Genomic DNA, 23,053 nt, shown 5'->3' with positions numbered 1-23,053 from the left:
ACCTTCTATAAATCTGTTGGGAACTTGTGATATACTTTTAAATCAAGTCTTACATGCTTTTGGTGATTTTATTTAGTTATATAACTTTATACTCAAGTCTTAAATCATGTCTTACATGCTTTTGGTGATTTTATTTAGTTATATAACTTTATACTCAAGCCTTAAATCAAGTCTTACATGCTTTTGGTGATTTCATTCAGTTTTTTAACTTTATACTCAACTATTAAATTTGATGCACCTAAAATTATAATAGTATAGATATAGTTTTAAGTTTAAATTTTTGTTCTCATCCTTATAATTTTTATGGATAAAAAAATTTACATACATTATATTTTTTCTATTCTCTATTATAAAAAAATATATATATAATTTTACATATATTAAAAAAGTTGATTATTTTCATTAAATTTTATTATTTTTTTAAAAGCAATATTTACATAAAATATTTTTTAAAAGATAAATTATACTTTTAAATACTCAAACATGAAGAAGGATTTTTCTTATTTTAAGAGTAAGTCTACCTACACTTATTATGTTTAATAATTCAATTTCTACATCAAACTTCAACGATCTAACCATTGAATTTAAAATTTTTTAATGCATAGATTAAATCTTCAAGTTTTTTAAAAATTTAAAAATAATTTAATACTTTTTTTTCATTAATTCAAATCAACTTATAAAATATTTTTATGACTATTCGTCGATTTAAATTAATTAAACGAAGTATCAAATAATTTTTAAAATTTAAAAAAAATGATTTATATATTAAAAATTTTAAATTTAATAATTAAATCGTTAAAATTTAATGTAAAATATAAATTATTAAATATAATAAATTTAACTGAACTTACTTCTTGCGATTAGATTAATCTTGTAGCATTTTCTAGACCAAAACAAAAAAGAATCATTTAATATAATTTACCTAAAAATGAAATTTATCCCAGCGAGAATGGGATATTTTGAAACACGTTTCTAATCCCATATTCCCCTCCTCGCCGTCCCAGCCCCACAAGACACGTATAAAAAATTCCACCTCCAATTTAAAACTTTAATAAAAACCCTAATTAAATTTTATAAATCTCATTAAAATATATATATATATATATAATTTTTTAATAATTTCAAGCGTATAGTTTAATAGTAAGAGTTTATTCACATTTAAGCAAAGTTAGGAGTTTGAATTCTGCCTTATATATACAGTCGCGTTAAATCTTAGGACCAGCTATATCTAAGGAAGAGACGGCGTTAGATATTTCATGAACAAAAAAAAGAAAAATATATATATATATATATATATAATTTTTTAATTTTTTTCAGTTAATATAATTTCTCCCTGATTCTTGTACCTGCCAAGTACGCTTACCTGTACCTCTAAAACTTCCCTCACCACCATTCACATTCACACTCTCAATCACACATCACAACCCTCTCTCTCTCACTATATATATTCTCCCTCACATCACTTCACACCCACCACACTTTTCTTCATTCTCTTAACCAAACTAAACCATAACTCACTAAAAAAAAACCCTTTTTTTTTTCTTCTTTTTTTCCAAAGCTGGCTCACAAGACCATGAAGATGCTCATTCGGAAGATCTCCCGAGTCAGCGACTCGCCGCAGTACGCGCTGCTCCGATCCGAGTCGACTCGGCAGAAGCGGCAGCACGTGGGGGTGCCGGTGGGGCACGTGCCGGTCTACGTGGGCGAGGAGATGGAGCGGTTCGTGGTGAGCGCGGAGCTACTGAACCATCCGGTTTTCGTGAACCTGCTGAACCGGTCCGCGCAAGAGTACGGTTACCAACAGAAGGGGGTGCTAAGAATACCCTGCCACGTCATCGTCTTCGAACGAGTCCTCCAAGCGATTCGACTCGGCCGCGACTCGCTCCAAGACATCCACCACCTACTAATCACTACTTCCTCTTCTTCCCAAGACTTTTGCTAGATTTTTTTTTTCTCTTTCTGTAAATATACGCCACAACTTAAAAAGAAGAAAAAAAAAAAAAAAAAAAAAAAAAGAGAAAAAAAATTATTATCATATTTTCTTTCTTTCTTTCTTGGGGTTGTGAAAGTGAAGAAAGGTGAATTGGTTTTGTTTTAATTTTTGTGAAAAACAAACATCAAGACAGAAAATTGAATGTACGGATGGATTTGTTAATTACAATGTTGTTGTTCCAATTCGTTTCTTCTTGTTTTTCATAAATTGTTATAGATAAGGAAAGTGCCTTCAATGTTATCGAGAGAGAATTTTTGGGTACCCTATCCCAAATTTTTTCATGCCATGATTCTCAATAATCATTAAAAATTTATTTAGTTCATTTATGAGAATGTTTATAAATATATTAAAAATCAAGGATCTTTAATAAATAAAAGTGAAATTATATTTTTACTATATTAAAATTTTGTTTTTTCGTTAAAAAAGTTAGTTTCTAAAAATAATGTCTTTTAAAAGTGTTATTTTTTAAATAATAAATTATATATAAAAAATTAACCTTGTTGACATTAAAGTTAAAAACAAAAGATAAAAAAAAAAAATTTATGTACCCAAAGCCGTACATATATGAGTGTGCTAAGCTTTTAAGCAATTTTATTCGGCAGTGACTATTCAATTAACTATTAAAAAAAACTCTATGAAAAGAGTTATCGTTAATGCGAATTTGAAATGTAATAAAGACAAAATAGAGTTACTTGGAAGCTTAAAACATATGGAGAGTACTGGAGTAGTCCTTTTTGAAAGATATAAAAATAAACTTTTTAGTATTAATAAATTCATGTTCAATTCAATTTTATAAAGTAGTTTTATAAGATTTAAAGTTATTTTTTTACTTATATATTTTACTTTAATATGCTAAGAATCTCATATTAATTATTTTTAATATTCCATTTTATGCTAGACATCGAACTAATATATAATTAAAAAAACATTAATTAAGAATCGAAATGCTTGTCAGGAATACATAGTTTTTATTTTTCTTTACCACATCAATCACTTATTTCAAAAAGTCTTTTTTTTCTTCTTCTAATAATGTCATAAAAAGATAAGTAGTAGAATTTCTAAAATATAAAACTGAGACACAATTTCTTCACACTAGTGTTTTAATATTAAGTCACTACTAGAATTTCTCTTATTATATGCAACTTTTCTTACGAATTTTTTTATAAAAATTCGTAAGAAACGTTTTTACAAATTTTTCTGCGAAATTTTATCCGTAGATAACACCTTTGTGTGTAACACCTCGAATTTTCTACTAATACAATATTAATTATTATTTATTTTTATATTTATAAAGATTATTTTCTTATAGTTATTTTAAAGGGGTTTTATAGAATATTGTAAAGGTTTATAATAATTTAAATTATTTATAAAAAAATTTATATAAAATTCTGTTTTTTAAGGCTAGAACGGGTTGTTCCAAAAAGTCGAACGGACCGTTCCAAACGATGAAAGTAAACTATTTTTGAAGGACCAGAACGAGCCGTTCCAAATGGTGGAACGGGCCGTTCCAAATTAGTGAAAAGGCCCCTTTGGGTTATTCCAGAACGGGCCGTTCCCAAAGTGAAACAAGTCATTCCAAGATTCTAAAAATGCTTAAAAACCTTAGTTGGAAACGGGCCGTTCCAATTATGGTCAATGTGTGTTAAAATGAGCCCTAGAACGGGCCGTTCTAATTTGAGAACAGACAGTTCTGATTTTTGAAAACGGGTCATTCTGATTTTAGAACGGGTCGTTCCAGTTGTAAAATTTGCATATAATGAATGGCTCCAGAACGGGCCGTTCCGGGTACCCTTGAATGCTTATAAATAGGAGGCATGGGCTGTGAAAAAAATTATAACTGAGAGGGTAAAATCTTAGAGAGAGAAAGAGAGAGAGAGAAAGAAAGAAAGAGAAAGAAACAAAGACGGAATCCAGAGGAGGAGATTAGCAAGGTTCTGCTCTAGTTTCAACTTCTACTTATCCAGGTAAGGGGGGAGTGAGAAATCTCGCTCAAGGGTGTGGGAATAATTGTTGGATAGTCTGATTGTCGGATTGGCCCCCAATCCCTTGCCTGTTGCATGCTTCTATGAATATGCAAAGTACTAAATGTGTTGTGTTTTATTTTCTGTTTGTTATTCTTTGTTCCTTGTTGGAAATAATAAGTGGGTATGTAATTAATGTTAAAAATAAATAAGTTTTAATATGAACAAGAATGCTCTCTATGGATTCCTGTGCGGACCTTATGAGGAATAATTATGACATGACTATGTGAAATATGCATAAATGACATGAGACATAAGAATAGACTATTGAGACAAGTTATGATTATGAGAATATGAAAAATGATGACATGATGTACTAAATGAAATTCTGTAATAAGTCAAATGTTGAGTCAATGAAATAATGAATGTATGACATGCATCATATACATATATAACTCCAGGTGTGTCGCTGAGGCCGCATACCAGTGATGTAACCAGCTAACAAGGTGTACCTTAGGGTCACCAGTGATGTAACCAGGTGTACCTTAGGGTCACTAGTGATGTAACAAGCTAACAAAGTGTGTCTTAGGATCACCAGTGATGTAACCAGGTGTACCTTATGGTCACCAGTGATGTAACAAGCTAACAAGATGTACCTTAGGGTCACCAGTGATGTAACCAGGTGTACCTTAGGGTCACCAGTGATGTAACCAGGTGTACCTTATGGTCATCAGTGATGTAACAAGCTAACAAGGTGTACCTTAGGGTCACCAGTGATGTAACCAGGTGTGCCTTAGGGTCACCAGTGATGTAACAAGCTAACAAGGTGTACCTTAGGGTCACCAATGATGTAATTAGGTGTACCTTAGTGTCACTAGTGATGTAACTAGGTGTACCTTAGTGTCACCAGTGATGAAATGTGAAACTTCCGTATGGCGCCACATGCATGCATTTATGAGTCGAGTCCATGACATCATAGCATGATAAATGAGTGTTCATGCGATACTGATCATGTATGGGTATTGTTTATATGTAATTAGTGTTTATGACTTATGATTGTTGTGTGTGCTATCTAACCTTTATTTCTGCACCTGAAACTGAGTGAGATGTTTCTTACTCCCTTGTTGTTCTTGTATATGTTTAAATTATGTTGCAAGTGATCATCATCATGAGGATGTTGGTGATGAGGCTTAAGGCTTCAGTTGGGCATGCTTTGATAGGATGTGACATCAGACATAGCTAGGCTTAGTTTAGAATGTTATTATTTTAAAAGCCTTAGTTTTCTTTTCTTTTGTAATTTTGAACGTTCTTGATAAAAGACAAAAATGTGCATCTTTGTCATATTATTTTTATTACATGATTTGGAAGTTATAAATTAATTCCTAAGTAGGAGGCACTGTCACCTTTGCTGGAATTAATCTATATTTTCCTTTATATGATTTCTTGAGTTTTGATACTTACATGTTGACTTTTTAAGATTTCTGAGTTACGAATGTGAATCTTCTACCTTATGATATTTGAGACAATTGTTTTATCCATGAAAGATGTTATCAAACTATGAAAGATTTTATTTACTCAAAAAGAAAAAAAAATTATTGTTTACATTTATTATGTATTAATGTTGGGGTAGAGGGTGTCACATTGTGGATAATATGTTTTTGCGAATTTTTTCGCAAGAAATTTTGTAGGAATATTTTTTACGAAAAAAATTAAAGAAATTACTACAAATTTTATCAATAATTCTTTAACTTTCAAATGCTCACAATGAGTTCATCCAAAAAATTTGTTTTCACGCTTCCAACATGTGATACATAATTTTTTAAACTCTAAGATGGTAGATTATAAGCCTAACACTCAACCATACAAATCAACTTATAAGGTAAGTGTTGCCCTAACTTGTTGAGATACAAACAAGTCTCACATCGATAAAATAAGAGAAAAATTAACAACTTATAATGCACACACATACCCCAATGTTAGAGAGACCTTTTGGGTAATGAACAAAAGCAAAACCATGAGGACTTAGGCCCAAAGTGGACAATATCTCATCATTGTGGAGTATGTGTGTGTAATAACCTTATAAAAATAACCCTCATAAAATATCCCCTCAGACAAATACCATAACATAACCATATCACAACTTATATACTCTTTAATTGTTTCATTTTCAATCGATGTGGGACTTGAAATTTTTTAAAATATTAAACTTATAAATTTAAATTATTTTTTGATTTTTCCTGTGGATTAAAATTGGCAAGAAAATTCGCAGGAAAAGTTACTTGCAAAATTTTTCTACCATTTAGTAAACATTACTTGCAAATTTATTTTTACAAGAAAATCTACAAGAAATAAAATAAAATTCTTACAATATTTTTTTCAAAATTTTACCATGGAAATTTTTTTTATGATCATTAAAATTGTAGCAAAGTTTGTAAAAATTTCTTATAGATTATTTTTCATAAAAAAACTTGTATAAAATATCTGTAAATTATTTTTCGCAAATAAATTCGTAAAAAAATTTTGTGAAATTATTATTTTAAGAAAATTCGCAAAAAAATTATGCAAATATTTTTTTAAAAAAAATTCGCAAAAAAAATGATATTTTTCTAATAATGACTCAACATGAAATTGTACCAAAATGAATTTGAATTAAGTGGAGATAGAATTATGATATGATTTTTTTTTTAGGCAAAGAAAAAAATATATTAAAAAAGAGTACAAAGGGGTACTCTAACCCATAATACACAAGGTTAACTTCAAAAACCTTAGACATAGATATATGAAACTAAACAAAAATACCAACTACCCAGTGAGTACAATTATTCGAATAATGATGACATTATCCATCAATTGACATGCAATCAAAGGTGTTATGCATGATTAGAAATGGGGGATCATAGCAGGTTATCACCATTTTTATTAAACTATGCTGATATATTTTGAGAGCATAATGAAATTTTATATTTTTTTAAGGTTTTAAATTACAAAACAACTATATTTATGAATTGAAAAACAAAATTTAAGTTATGTTGAACTTAAGATTTTTTCAAACACACAATGCGTCATTAGAATTGGGTAAATGATATATTATTTTGGATAACATGTAATACCATTCTTTTGTAACATAGTAAGTTGGTTCAGGGTTTAGTGGATGATAGATAGAAGAGTATATAAGGTTTTCTCTGAGAAGGGAGCCTCATAAGCTCATTCTCAAAGAAAATCTAGAGAGAGGTTTTAGAGAGAAGGACTCTGGATCCGTGAGCTCCTTTCTCTCCCAAAATTCTTTGTTTGATTCTTCTTCTTCTTCTTCTCTAGATCACTAATCTCTTCTGTCTTTTCTTGGAATTCATGCTAGGAAGCTTATTTTTGGAGGATTGAAGTTCGCGGGACGAGCTTTGAGGGAGATTCTTCTTCTTCTTCTTCATCTTATTGGCTCTTCTGAGCCAATCTTCAGGTGAGGGAAGCTAGAATGTAGTTTTTTTGGTTGCATGTGAGTTTAAGAACTCAATTGATGCATGAATTTTTAGAATCAAGGGTTGAATTGAAAGATTCCTCATTTTCGGGGTTTTTGGGAAAATTGGGGTTTTGATGATTTTGATGCATCGGGTGGGTGCATGTTGAATCTGAGAGTGATTTCAGATTGTATGGAGTCTAGGTATTACGTTGTATGGATTGCATGTGGCTGGATTTTCTGATTTTTAGGTGTTGGTAGGCATGGCAACGGGGCGGGGCGGGGGCGGGTTTTATGTTCCCCGCCCCCACCCCCGCAAATTTAAACCGCCCCCACCCCCGCCCCCGCCCCTGATATCTGCCGGGGATAAAATCTGGGTCCCCATCCCCGCCCCCGGCGGGGTTCAGGTTTCCCCGCCCCGCCCTCGCCCCCGCTCCTATTTTTTTTTCTTCTTTTTTTCTTTTAAATAAATATGAACAATTTTAAAAAAAAATAAAAGAAAAGTAAAATAATATAAATTTTTACATATAAATATTTATAATTTTGCTTTATATATACATATATATATATAAAAAGAATTTTTAATTATATTATTAAGCGGGGCAGGGGCGGGGGGCGGGGGCGGGGTGGGTATTAACATCCCTGCCCCCGCCCCCGCCCCCGATTTTATCAATCGGGGAAAACTCGAACCCAAACCCGAACCCGATAAACACAGGTTTTTCCTATCCAAATCGGGGTGGGTTCGGGCAGGTACCCACGGGGGCGGGTTAGATTATCATGCCTAGGTGTTGGTGGAAATTTTTGAAGTTTTGGGGGTGGCTGTTTGAATTTGCGTCGGGCGCATGTTCTTGGCGTCGGGCGTGCATTTATCAGAGGTAGTCATTTCCTAATCACGACGGGCGCGAGGTTAGTCGCGCTAGGCGTGACTGGAGATGGGGGCTTCTAGATGTGTCACGCCAGGCGTGAGGAGAACCACGTCGAGCACGATATTAGATACTGGCTTTGGATGGTGTTTTACTGATGTGGCGTCGAGCCTAGGGTAGGCATGCCCGACGTGGAGACCTCTAGAGGTCTCTGTCTAGATGGCGTTAGGCGTAGGATGGGTGCACCGAGTGTGTAGACTCCTATAAGTCTCTATCTCAAGGACGCCAGGCGTGGGGATTCTACGCCTGGCGTGGATGAGTTTTAGAACTCTCGGGTTGAGCTTAGGCCGGGCGCGCTTTGGCTATGCCGGGCATGGATGAGCCTTAGAGCTCTTGGGTTGGATGTTAGGCTGGGCGCAAGCTGGCTACGCCGAGCCTGAGTATGTTTAATAATATTGATTGAAAATGATGCTTATGCATGTTTAAAGTTGAAGATTTGATCAGGTATGTATGATATATGATGTATGGTGGTGTATGATTCATATTTATGCATGGTAATGATATGTATGAATGTTTAAATATGATATGACATGAGTATATGTTCATATGAGGGTGATTATTGATCATGATGGTGGATTGGCCATGTATGATGTATTAATGCATTATTGCATGTGATACCTTATGGCATATATCTAGCCTATGACTTGAGGAGAGGGAAATGTTTTCAAAATGGAAGAGCTCACATAGATTTTCTTGAGAATGGTGCTTGGATAGGCTACTGATATAAATGAGAGTGGTGCTTAGATAGGCCACTGGTTTTGGGTGAGAGTGGTGCTTAGATAAGCCACTGGTTTGGGTGAGTCTCCTCTAAGTCCTTAGCTAGTGTTGGAGCGGGGTATGAGGTCGAGGGTTATTCCCTTAACCAAATATTGGGGAAGGTGTGTGGTTCCTTGTAGATAGTCGGTGAGCGAACTCCACAAGTGATTTGGTAATGCATACCAAGGTCGTGGTAAGCCTATATCTAGCTATACTATACTTGACACTGGAACCGGACTTCCAAGTGTGTAAGTGATATCATCCGAGTAAACCTGAGTGAGGATTTATATCTTGATTAGTTGTGACCGAGCAGGCGCATTGGGCGTGAAAACGGTTGGGGTGGTTTCGGTAGGATTGGGATGTCACTTATATTGCTCTGCTATTAGAGAGATCTCCTAAGTGTATGCGAGACGACGCATTAGATGATTGATATTCATTGATATCTGTCATGAGTTGTTATTATTACATGATTTCTAGTATGATGAAGTGTGTGGTGTTGACTTCATGTTTGATGAATTGATGATTGATTGAGATGGGAGTCCCTTTGGGACTTGATTGGATAAATGTGTAGTATAGATTTTTATTCTATATTTGTATGGTTGGTTATTGAACTCTAACTTACCCTTTTGTTTTCATGTGGATGGATTACGATGATCATACTATATATGGGAGCAGGTCAGGGTTAGGTTGGAGCTGGTTGCGGTGTCCGTTGCGAGATGGGGAGATTTGTTCCAGTGTTACAGTTACCATCTTGGGTCATTGTTTGTTTGTGCTTGACCGGCACTAGGATTGTATTATTTTGGATGACTGTATATGCATAGTTCTATATTTTGTACATAAATACTTATAATTTCCTTCATATGTATATTCTGTTATCCAGCTTAATATTTTATTTTAGTTCACTAGTATTTTAGTGCGATTCTACTGAGTGTAGGGACCACGGCGAGTCGTTACACTTTTCGTCTAAATTAAAAATTTATTAATGATTTAAAATATTTTTCTCAAATTATTCATAAAACATGTTAAATTAACTTTTTTACTTTTTTTAATTAATATTTAACTCATAAATAATTTGGATAAATAAAAATAAGACTTAAATATATTTTTAGTCTTTCAAATTTAAGGTAAATTTTGTTTTTAATCCCTCAAATTTTGATAAAAAATTTGTCAAATACTATCACATAAAATCCATCTACCAAGTCCTTGTTAGTGAAAACTTTACATTAAAGCCCTTTGATACTGAATAATTATCTCAATTTGTTACTTTCAAATATGTTATTAGTGACCTAGAAAACTAAAACGATATTTTTGAAAATTACAGAAACTAAAAATAATAGTTTTAAATTTGAGAGATTAAAAACAAATTTACCTTATATTTAAGAAATTAAAAACATATTTAAGCCTAAAAATAATATTAGATAAAAATTTAAAAGAATCATACAAACCCTCTTGTTGAAGAAAACTTCCTAAAATCACTTTCAAGTAAGATAGTCGTGTTTAATATATAAGAATTGATAATTTATATTATGACACAAGATTATTTTGAATTATTGATAAATTATTTTAAGAGTATTATTCTTAAATACATATATAACAAATAAAAAAATTTAAATTAGATAAAAAAATTTAAAAAAAAAATCTCTAAAAATGCTCTTATTGAAGAATATCTCCTTAAAATACTCTCATGTAAGATTATATTCACATTTGATTACTTTCAAACATTTATTATCTCTTATCTAAAAAAAAATTAATTAAATAAAAATATTTTAGAAAAGATATAATTAATTCAATTAATAATTAAAAAATGGTCTTATATAAATAAAAAAAAAACAAAAAGGAAAAAAAGATCTCATATATAAGAACGAGAATAATATCTTATGCTAAATAAAATTTAAATTTAATTAGGATATATTTATAATAATAATAATAATAATAATATACGGTCATATATGACATTTAATCATAAATTACCTAATATAGTATTAATTCTAAATAACTTTAAAAATTAATGATTGTTAATGTAAAATATAAATTACTATCTCATCTTTATATATAAAATTCTTTTCATTTTTCTATTTGTTATTTATATTAATTATATCTTTTCTAAAATATCATATTTAATTAACAATTCTTTTAAATAAAAGATAAATATTTAAAATTAATTAGATAAAAACTCTTTTTCTTTTATTTTGATTGAAGAAGATAAATAGAGACATACATATTTTTTTTTTCAAATATCAATTAATTAGGTGAGAAATGATTAAGTGAAAAGAAAGAAAATTAATTTTAAAAAAATAGTTTAAATTATTGATAAATTTAATGTTCTAAAATAAATTAGCTAATTTTTTTTAAAAGGTATAATTTAATTGAAAAGATCAAGTAAAGACAGAGGTAAGGTATTACTAGTTTTTTTCTTAATTTTTATTTATTTATTTTAAATGAATATCTAGGATGAAATTAATTATACAATATATCGTAATTAAGTTTAACAATTTAAGACTTATTCTATTAAAACAAATACTACTAAGCTTTAAAATAATAATACACATAATTAATTTCTTTTATCTTATACATTTTTAAATTACTGCAAGTATGATCGCACCTGCTTTATGTATGCAGCTGCGTTAAATCTTGGGACTAGCTATCCCACCCTTTGAGGTGCCTCTAACGTAGCGATGATATTAGTCATTGCTATCGGCGATGGATACTTCAGGAACGAACAAAAAAAAATTACTGCGAGTATCTTTACATTTTTACTGATTCTAATAAGTAGTATTTTAGTATGTACACAAAATAAATATTTATTTTACAAAACTATAATTTATAATAAATATTATTGAAAAATAAAATTAGTAATTAGTAATTTTTTAATATATAAATTATATTTTAGATTTATAATAAAGAATTTATATTGTAATACAAAATTAATTTAAAAAAAATGGAATTCAATATAAAATAAAATATGTAAATTGAAAGAGATGAGAAGTTGGGAAACAAGATCCTCAAAATACATTCTTGTTAAAGAAAAAATTATCTTGAAACACTGTTTCTACTTTATATTGATATTCTGTCTTCAGTAAACAATTTTAAATTTTAATAATATAACAACTGATTATAAAAATAATGTGCAATATTCTTAGTTTTATTGCCAGCCTCAATTATGATCAATTTAATAAGGGTTTAAGGTCGTTTTCAGGTACAAATAGGCAATGTCACACAAACATTATAAACAAAAGAATATAATACCAACATGATGGCATAATCCAGAAGTTAAAGAGCATGCAACTACTAAAACGATTTTATTTCAATGGTATAAGTAATATTATACTTGATCTTTATAAATGTATATGATTTTAAATTCAAATTTTGAGTATAAAAAAATATAATTGAGAAGAAAAATTTAGTAAAGATGGTCAATTAAATTTTTTTGATAAAAATTAATTATTAATAAAATTGATGAGTATTTTGTATTAAATAATGTATTAAAAAAAAAAAAAAAAAAAAAACTTCCTCATGTAGGCCATTGTACATGATTAATGCTGTGAATGAATGCATGCCACTTATGAGTTAGGCTAATCAGTTCTAATAAAACAAAAAAAAAATGAATCTAAATATTTGATAATATTACTTCATGATGTCATCGGAACTAGGGATGGCAACGGGGCAGGGCGGGTACGGGTTTCATGATACTCGTCTCCGTCCCCGCTAGCCAAACTCATCCCCGTCCCCGTCCCCGTCCCCGTCGGGTATGTGATTTTCATCCCCATCCCCGTCCCCGTCGGGTATCGGGTATATCCGTACTCGTACCCGTACCCGCCAAATTTTTTATTTTTTATTTTTTTTAAAAATATAATATTTTTAAATTATTTTTTTAATTATATTATAATTATAATCAGGTTATTTCTTTATCTCATATTATAATAAATAATCACACATAAAAAAATATTAAAATTCTTTAATAAAATTAAATTGAAAGTGGGTATTAAATTAAAAATGGGAACGGGGACGAGTACGGGTACGGGTACGGGGCGGGTAAGTACATACTCGTACCCGTACCCGTACCCGATTTAATATATCAGGTTTTACCCGTACCCGTACCCGTACCCGATCAAATCGGGTATTCCCCGTCAAAGTCGGGACGGGTTCGGGTATTACTCGCGGGTACGGGTATATTTGCCATCCCTAATCGGAACTAGTGACAAATATTGTTTCAAATATTTCATCATTTCTAGTTAAATGATGTGAAATCAAAATGCATCACATTCATGTACTTCTTTAAAAACTTCAAATGTACTAGAATTGTTTGAGGAAAAGCTGTTCCTATGATGAACAAGATACATGGATGAGTTTTGTTTTACAATGAGTCAATTTTGATTTTCATCATTGTAAATAAATAAATAAATAAATAAATAAATAAATATATATATATATATATATATATATATTAACCTTTTAAAAAATAATATTATTTTAATTCTTAACAATATGATAGATAAATAATAATATATGTTTTATAAGATTTTATAAGAAATTTAAAAAAAAAAAGTCACATACGGACACAATATCACTAATAATTATGAATAACAAATCATTACTTAAGCTTTTGATAAACAAACAAGTGGTTAGAAATAATTATTATATAATAATATGATTAAAATAATATTTTAAAATTTCATATGAATTACAAAAGAAAATTACAAAGAATAAAATTAAAATTTATTATTTGTATGGATTAAAAATATATTAAAGTTAAAATAAAAATATATAATATATAATCTATAATAATAATAAAGATGATATATCTTTTTCATGTACATATTTGTTTAATCATTTTATCCTTTTATAACTCCTAACTCACTCGCATAAATTTTATTTTTATAAATAATCAGTCTTGTACTTTTAATAATTACTCAGTATTATATATAATTCACAGAAACACAGAGAACTTATTTTGTATACCAGTTATAATAACTTCAAAATTTGACCAATGACTAACTCTTAAGTTAACTCTACCACGAATAATTTAATTAATTTAAACAAGCAATAACTTTCCAATATGTCCAGTTAGTTATTTTATCTTTCTATTCCATCTGTAATGATCAATAACAACAAATTTTATATTTATAAAAAAATATCAAATTTAAATAAAAGGAGTCCATGATATTATATGTGTCACATTGACTTTAAGCACAAATTCTTCATGTGGTGTCATTTCAATATAATTAGGACATTCTAGATTTATTAATTACCATTAATAATCAGTTTCACACTAACAAGATTTGATTCCATGGATATGATTGAATTCATTAGATTAAGTTAAACAGGGTCGATTTCATGTTCGAAACCTCTACCAAGAAAAAAATGAATAAGAATTTTTGTATTCAATTGAAGAGTTTAGCTTGTACGGCATTTTCTTATCTTACAACTGTCACTGCTCATTAATTTGTTTGATACAAATTATGTAAAAAAGTATCTTAACCTATGCATCGAGGAACTAACGAGAGTGCAAAGTATAGTATACAACGAGTTTAATTTAAATTTTTATATTTGATGAAATCTTGACAGAATTATTTTAGTTATATTTTAATATGACTTGATTCAGACGAAATAATAATATATTGAACGGGTTGGATCTATATAAATTGTTAAAATAATATATTGATCTTAACTTTGTCCTTTTTAAAACAAGTAAGGATAAAATAATTTTTTTAATTATTATTAAAAAATAAATAACATTTGAATACATTCATGATTTGTTACATATGTACACACACTATTATTAGATTTTTTTATTTTTATAAATATGTGTGTGAGAGAGAAAGGATAAATCTACTTACTTCAAGAATAAAATATCTAAACTTGCTACACTCAATAACTTATGTTTTATATAAAATTTCAATAATCCAACCATTGAATTAAATATTTTTAATGCATAAATCAAATATGTAAAATTTATATATAAAAAAAAACTTGAAAATTATTTGATACTTTGGTTCATTAAATCAAATCAACATATAAAATATTATTATGATTATCCATTAATTTGAATTAAAGAAAAGGAGTATCAAATAGTTTTCAAAATTTTTAAAAATTTGCAGACTTGATTTATACATTAAGAACTTTTAATTTAATAGTTAGATTATTAAAATTTGATGTAAAATATGAGTTATTTAGTGAAATAAATCTAAGTAAACTTACTATTAGAGTAAATGGATCCCCTATATATATACATATATATATATATACATATATATATATATATATATATATATATATATATTGTGGAAAAAAAGATAAACACTAGAAGGGGGTTGAATAGTGTATATCTAAAACTCGCACAATTTTTGTTGTATAGTAACGCTAGTTAGATATAGTATGAGTAGTTAGATGAAACACTAAGTAATTTTATACTGATTTGCGTCAACCACCGAAACTACATCCAATTCTCAATCCAACTAGGTTGAGTTCCACTATCTTTAGATAAAGATACAAGTATTTTTTTAACAAGTCACTTTTGACTCAACTCTAAGTATTTTTTGTCTTGCCTTTTCAAGTAACTACCTAAGTATTCTTTTAACAACAAGCCTCCCCAAGCTTAACAACCAAGTATTCTTTTATAGTTAAGTCTCTCCAAGCTCAAGAACAAGTATTCTTTTTTCAAACAAGTCTCTCCAGACTCAACCTTATAATAATGGTTATGAAATTTATAGTATAAAGAAGTTGTGTTTGTCTCACTAAGATGTTATACAACCAACTACAGAGTGATGAATGCTTACAAGAAAGAATAATTTATAGAGAGTGGGTTTCTATACAAATATATCTATGTAAAATTAGCATCTCTGTCTTTTTTATGCCTTGAAACTTCTTATATAGTAGCTCAGAGAAGATGACCATTGTAACACTTTGAGTTTAGCTCACAAGTTTGTTTGTCTATCTTCATCATCTTTTCTTATGATGACAGGTAACAGTTCAGCTCAGTTAATGCGAGCATTAAATATATTTCACTAAATAGTACCTCTTATATAATCAAAAAGGTTACTTATCAACTTTTCATACCAAATGAAGCTTTTAGAATTAATGTCAGCGCAAAGCAACTATAGTAGTGACTTTATCTACTTTTCTATATGAATTTAGGAATTTAGTTATGATGAAAAACATGGTTCTTCTCTTTAACAAATTTGTGAGTTTGAAATGGTTTTTTGATTCGATATGTTAAAGAATGAAGCATTCAAAGTCGTTAGTCTCAGTAAATGATAAATATTCAATGTATATGAGATAGGCTATAAGCTTCGTTTGACTAACTACATCTTACAGATGATTTGGGTTTTACGCTTCATCTAATAAGTCTTTTTAGGATATGTATCAAAGACGTTTTTATAGACATTTTTTCTCTATAAAAATATTTTTCTTGTTAGCATTAAAACTTTGAGTTTAGTGGATCGTTTTTTGACTTAACATGCCACACACAAAGATATACATACATACATACATACATATATATATATATATATATATATATAGATATATATACATGGAGTGGAATAAGTCTTCCAAGACTTACTCTTAAAGTAAATGAATATTTTCGTTCTCGATGTGAGAGGGGTACTATAATGATTCGGCAGGTCACTACACTTGGTACAATACAACAACTATGTAATGAAAATCATAAAGAACTTAACTACATTAGAGTTATCATGCAACAATACCTAGACAACCATGTAACAAATATATGTATAGGGTGCAAAAATCATAAACACAATTCCTCCAAATTTTGACTTGAAAACATAAAGCCCCTTAGGGAGTTACAAATAAAACATGTACATATATACAAATATATATATATATATATATATATATATATATATATATATATAGTAAGGCATACTAATAACACAAAGCTCTAGTTTCGGTCAAGCATCTCTAAAAACAAATAGTGTGTCAAAAAACTCAAACAAAACAAGGCCATCTCCAACATGACCATCTACCAATTGTGCCTTCCAATCTAATCTTGCTTTATTCTCATACCAAGTATGATCATTGCAGTCTAATAACATGTAAAAACAATGATAAGCTTGTGAAAGAAAACAATATAATAGTAGATAAGGAAGTACCAACTTCAACAACATAAACAACTTAAAACAAGTTAGCTTTCCAACTTAAAAGCCTATTACAACTTCAACATCATCTAACAACTTAACAACTTAGTGAAATCAACTGAATAACTTAATATCACTTAACAACTAAATAACTAAAAATGAATAAGGCAATTAAATAAACAATTGATATTCAACTAGGCAACAAATAAACAATTGTTAAATAAATGGTAAACAACTAAATAACTCTAAACACAATTGAACAACTTAAACAACTAATGCATCGTCACATATATCAAGTTATCGAGATCTCCTACAACTAGGGTGAGCAGTCTAAGTGACTTGATCCTACTGAATCACAACAACTAGTGTAAAAACCAGAAACAACAGTTGACATGATAACTAGAATTGGTGTCTTAGGTTTCTCAACTTACACTAGGAAAGTCTTGTACTACTATTAGAATAGAACATCTTGGGTGTGAGTCTATCACGATCTTAGCATGTATAACTGAGCCTATATGGAATTACTCTGTCAACTACCCTCCAAATACTATGCACGTTTCTAGTACTTAGTCAAGGATTGTCGCCTCAACCTTATACCTTTCTCAATGGCCACTTATGACAAGTATGGTTCAGCCTCCACCATGTTGTTTTAACTGAAAAACCTAGAAAAGAAAACTTAAAATAACTTCTTAATCAAGAGGCAACTTACTCACCAAAGGATTTTCAACTTTGGTCTCTTTGAGCACCATAACTGATATTCTCACAATGGGATATTAAAATTTTCAAAAACTACTTTTCTCTCCTATAATTTTATACAATTTCAACTTAAAAACATGCATCACATGTCTATACAACTTATCATCATGCGACTTTACTTCATACAACTTCACTAGTAAACAACTTACTTCATCAACTTCAACAATATAACTTTCAACTTAATCAACTTCAAACAATAGACAACTTCCAACTTAATCATCTTCAAATAATAGACAACTTTAAGCACCTTAGACCTTGCTTTAAGCGAGCTTAGAAAAAGAGCACCCCTAGAAAGGGAGCTCAGCTCGCTTGAGCGAGTGATGTATTACTCTAAGCCACCAAAATTTACTCAAAGTGCCCTCACTAAACACTTTGAGAGAGCCATGTTAGAGAGAACCTCTTAAATGATCACACCAACTCACTTTAAGCCACTGAAATTCACTTCAAGCGCCTCATTGAGTGCTCTAAGCGAGTCAAGTCAGAGACTACCTGTAAAATGGTTACACTCACTCGCTTTGAATGACCCCATGGACACTCTAAGCGAGCAACCCCAGAAAACATGCATGAATAAGTTTAGCATCTTAAGGAAACAATTCAAAATATTTTCACCCAAAACCATAAATCATGCATGTAACTGAAACCTACCACACACTTGTATCATACAACTCATAAATTAAAGAAAATGTAACATGCAACAACAATACACTTACAAGATCATCAATTCCTTCATTCTTCACCAAGAACACCAAGAACAAAGAACACCCAATTTTATACTCTTCAATTCTAACTCAAATGTTTATCAAAGCATGAATCAGCAAGGCATAGTCAACAATCACAACTTAGAAGATTAAACAACAAGATTCCATTACCTCAATTGCACCAAAACCAAGGAAAGGGAGGAAGAAAAAAGAAATCCTCCACACAACTACTTTTCTTGAAGATTTTCAACTCTTCAGCTTGAATCTCAGCTTTTACCACACCAACTATTGATCTGAGGAAGAAAAGAGATCTTCTAGTTGAATTGGATCAAAGATTAGACTCCATTGACGTTTGAACACCTGTCTCTAACTTCTCTATAAGATTCTAGAGTTATGAACTTATGAAGTTCATTTACCAAAATTTTCCTTATATACCTTAGCCTTCCTCGGGCCATCTCTCACACACTTAAACTATATCTTCTATAATTTAAGTTTAGAGTTATTTCAACTCTAACTTCTACACTATAAAGGCTAAAACAATGAAATAATATAAAATATCATTCTTAATTACATATATCACAAATATACATAATTAAGAAAGAAAATGGTGTTACAATTCTCCCTAATAACAAGAAACTTTCATCCCCAAAAATTCCTATACTTGAGAAAAAGGTCTATATAGTGATCTCTAATCCTATCATCTAGCCCCCATATAGCCTTAACAATGGCTACATCCTAAAAAACTTGCAATATTGGTGGACTTGCCCCTCGACTCTTTCATCTCGTAATCTACAATTGCAATTGGTTTCTTCTCATAAGGTAGGTTCTCCTTAACTTGCACCACATCAAATTCAACTATGACTAGGATCATGAGCATACTTCCTCAACTAAGCTACAAGAAACATATCTTCTACTTCAACAAACTCTAGAGGTTTCCTCATCTTAAATGTATAATATTTTTGCCTACTCTAGGTAGTCTTCATTCTCTCTTGCATCATCTTCACCTTTTTTGTAGTTTGCAAAACTGACTATGGTCCCTCCACAACTTATCACCTTCCTATTTTTTAGTGCAAGGTTGGGTTAAAAGAGAAGCTCTTAGCTATTTCTTTAAGTATACTAATCTTAGGGTGCTTAAAAAATTCTTAGAGTAAAAAAATATCATGGCTTCAGGAGAGGCAATTATGTCAAAGTTTAATCATGCCTAAAATTGTAACGTAGTAGGTTATTTCAGAAGGCCTAAAAGCCCAATATGGGTGATTTAGTAGCCCACAACGGGCCATTCCAAACTACTAAATTGACCTGTAAATCGTAGTTGAGAATGGGCCGTTCTGGATGGAGTACGGGCCGTTCTGGAGGGAGTACGGGGCATTCTGGAGGGAGTACAGGCCATTCTAGATGGAGAACGGACCGTTCTGGATGAATCCCAAAATGGGCCGTTCTGGTTTCAGAACGGGCCGTTCTGCATGTGATTTTTGTACGTGATGAAGGGGTGCAGAACAGGTCGTTCCAGATTCAGAACAGGTCGTTCTAGCCACTCCGAAACTTCTATAAATAGGGGTTGTGTGGTTGAGGAGAAAGTGAAGTTTTAGAGAGAATGACTCTAGGTCTGTGAGCTCCTTTCTCTCCCAAATTTCTCTGTATGATTCCTTTTCTCCTCTAGATCACTAATGCCTTCTGTCTTTATTGAAATTCATATTAGGAAGCTTGCTTTGGGAGGATTGAAGTTCCCGGTTGAGCTTCGAAAGGGAATTCTACTTCTTCTCAGTTATTGGCTATTTTGAGCCAATCTTCAGGTGAGGGAAGTTAGAATGTTTGTTGTTTAAGTTGCATGTGAATTTAGAAACTCAATTGATGCATGAAAGTTGAGGATCCATGGCTGGATCGGAGAATTCTCTCATTTTTCGGGGTTTTGGGAAAAATGGGGTTTTTGGTGAATTTGATGCATCAGATGGGTGCATGTTGATTTTGAGTTTGTTTTGTGTTATATAGAGCCTATGCATTTTGTTTTTGTGTTTGCATATGGTTGGATTTTTTAGTTTGGATGACAGTTTTGAACTCTCTGACTGGGATTAGGCTAGGCGCAGTTTGAGCGCACTAGGCGTGGAAGAGCTTAGGGCTCTCGAGTTGGATGTTGGGCCAGGTGTGGAGACTCTTAGGAGTCTCTGTCTCCATGACACTGAGCGTGAGTTGAACGCGCCGGGTGTGGATGAGTTTTAGGACTCTCAGGTTGGGATTAGGCTGGGCGAGCTCAGGCTGCGTCAGGCGTGAACATGTTTATGGATGAAATGATGTTAATGCATGTTAAGTTGAAGTTTTGGATCATGTATGTATGATATATGATGTATGGTGAGGTATGATTCATATGTATGCATAGTGATGATATATATGAATGTTTAAATATGACATGGCATGAGTATATGTTCATATGTGTATGATTATTGATCATAATGGTGGGTAAACCATGTATGATGTATGATGCATTATTGCATGTGATGTCTTATGACATGTGTATGATTGTTGATCATGATGGTGGGCAGACCATGTATGATGTATGATGCATAATTGCATGTGATGCCTTATGGCATGAGTCTAGCCTAGGACTTGAGGAGAGGAAAAATATTTTCGAACTGGAAGAGCTCACATAGAGTCTCTTGAGAGTGGTGCTTGGATAGGCCATTGATATATAAGAGTGGTGCTTAGGTAAGCCACTGGATTTGGGAGTGGTGCTCAGGTAGGCCACTAGGTTGGGTGAGTCTCCTCTAAGTCCTTAGCTAGTGTTGAAGCGGGGTATGGGGTCGAGGGTTATTTCCTTAACCAAGTACTCGGGAAGGTGCGTGGATCCTTGCGGATAGTCGGTGGGCGAACTCCACAATTGACTTGGCTATGCATGCCAAGGTCGTGGTAAGCCCGTACCCAGTTGTGTTATACCTGACGGTGGATCTGGACTTCCAATTGTATAAGTGACATCATCCAAGTAAACCCGAGTGAGGATTATATCCTGTTTAGCTGTGACCGAGTGGGTGCATTGGGCATGAAAATCGTTGGGGTGGTTTCGGTAGGATGGGATGTCACTTATACAACTCTGTTGTTAGGGAGATCTCCTAGGTGTATGCGTGACGATGCATTAGATGATTGATATGCATTGATATCTGTCATGAGATGCATTTATTGCATGATTATTAATATGATGAAGTGTGGTGTTTGACTTCATGATTGGTGGATTGTATTTTATGCATGAGTAGTATTGGATAGAGTGTATGGTGTGACTCTATGAATATGATTGATAGTTGGATGATTGTGTAGTATAGATTATTGTTCTATACCTGTATGATTGATTTTTTTGAACTCTAGCTTACCCTTCAGTTTCCATGTGGATGGACTACGATGATCATACCTTGTATGGGAGCAGGTCAAGGATAGCTTGGAGTTGAGGTGACCATTGTGAGACGGGGAGTTTGATCCTCGTGTTAGAGTTACCATTTTGGGTAACGATTTTTGTCTGTGCTTGATTGGCACTACGGAATATTATTTTTGGGATGACTGTACATATATGGAGTTCTATTTTGTATTTAAGAAACTTAGTTATTTTTATTCTTATCTATACCTGTATGTATGAGTTATCCAACTTAATATTTCTCTTAGTTCACTAGTAGTAGTGCGATTTCACTAAGTGTAGAGACCATGGCGGGTCGTTACACTTTTATGGTATCAGAGCTGGTCGAGTCTTTTGGGATACTCTGTGGGGAGTGATCCTTCTAGGTTTCTGATGTGTCATATCTCTTATATGTGTTAGTGTTGGTGAGTTGTGGTGGTGAAGTGTTAGTAAAAGAATGTTTGAATTCTTTTAGTATGGTGAGGCCTCAGTTTGATCAGATCACTAAGACTATGGAGATGATGGCCATGGTGATGCAGCAGCAAAGTGCTCACTTTGCTCATATGGAGGCGGGTAGAGTTGTGGCTGAGGCAGCGAGACCGGTGGTCTCTCAGGATGGGAGAGATTTAGCAGAGTTCAGGGGATGACAGCCTCCTCAGTTCAAGGGGGGTTCAGATCTTGATGTGGCAGATTAGTAGTTGTGTGAGATGGAGAAGATCTTCATTGTTTTGGGATATTCTGAGGAGAGGAAGTTGGCCTATGCAGTATGTATACTGGTGGGTGAGGTTGAGTACTGGTGGAGAGGCACCAAACAGATGTTAGAGAGTAGGGGTGTACCTGTTGATTGGGATTGTTTTAGGGGGTCTTTTTGGAGAAGTATTTCCCAGATAGCGTTAGATACGCTAAGGAGGTAGAGTTCATGAGACTGCAGCAGGGGAGCATGTCTGTTTCAGATTATGTTATGAGGTTTGAGCAATTGACTCGTTTCTACTCTCAGACCATAATTGAGTCTTGGAGATGTAGAAAGTTTGCAGAAGGGGTTGAGG

At 31.9% G+C, this 23,053-nt stretch overlaps 1 protein-coding gene across 1 annotated transcript; it reads left to right on the top strand.

Moving 5' to 3' along the window:
• The first annotated feature begins 1,380 nt into the window (after positions 1 to 1,380).
• LOC109788858 (auxin-responsive protein SAUR71) lies at positions 1,381 to 2,175 on the top strand. Its single transcript, XM_083062767.1, has one exon. It carries the CDS (start codon positions 1,574 to 1,576, stop codon positions 1,940 to 1,942), a length of 369 nt encoding a protein of 122 aa, XP_082918893.1. The 5' UTR covers positions 1,381 to 1,573; the 3' UTR covers positions 1,943 to 2,175.
• Positions 2,176 to 23,053: the final 20,878 nt, after the last annotated feature.

This window comes from Cajanus cajan, chromosome 8 (assembly GCF_000230855.2).
Source record: "Cajanus cajan strain Asha chromosome 8, NIPB_CcT2T_4, whole genome shotgun sequence".
Taxonomy (NCBI): domain Eukaryota; kingdom Viridiplantae; phylum Streptophyta; class Magnoliopsida; order Fabales; family Fabaceae; genus Cajanus; species Cajanus cajan.
This window is presented reverse-complemented; position numbering and strand designations above follow the sequence as displayed.

Coding starts and splice junctions, on each gene's coding strand:
- LOC109788858 (XM_083062767.1), top strand. CDS start 1,574: ATGAAGATGCTCATTCGGAAGATCTCCCGAGTCAGCGACTCGCCGCAG.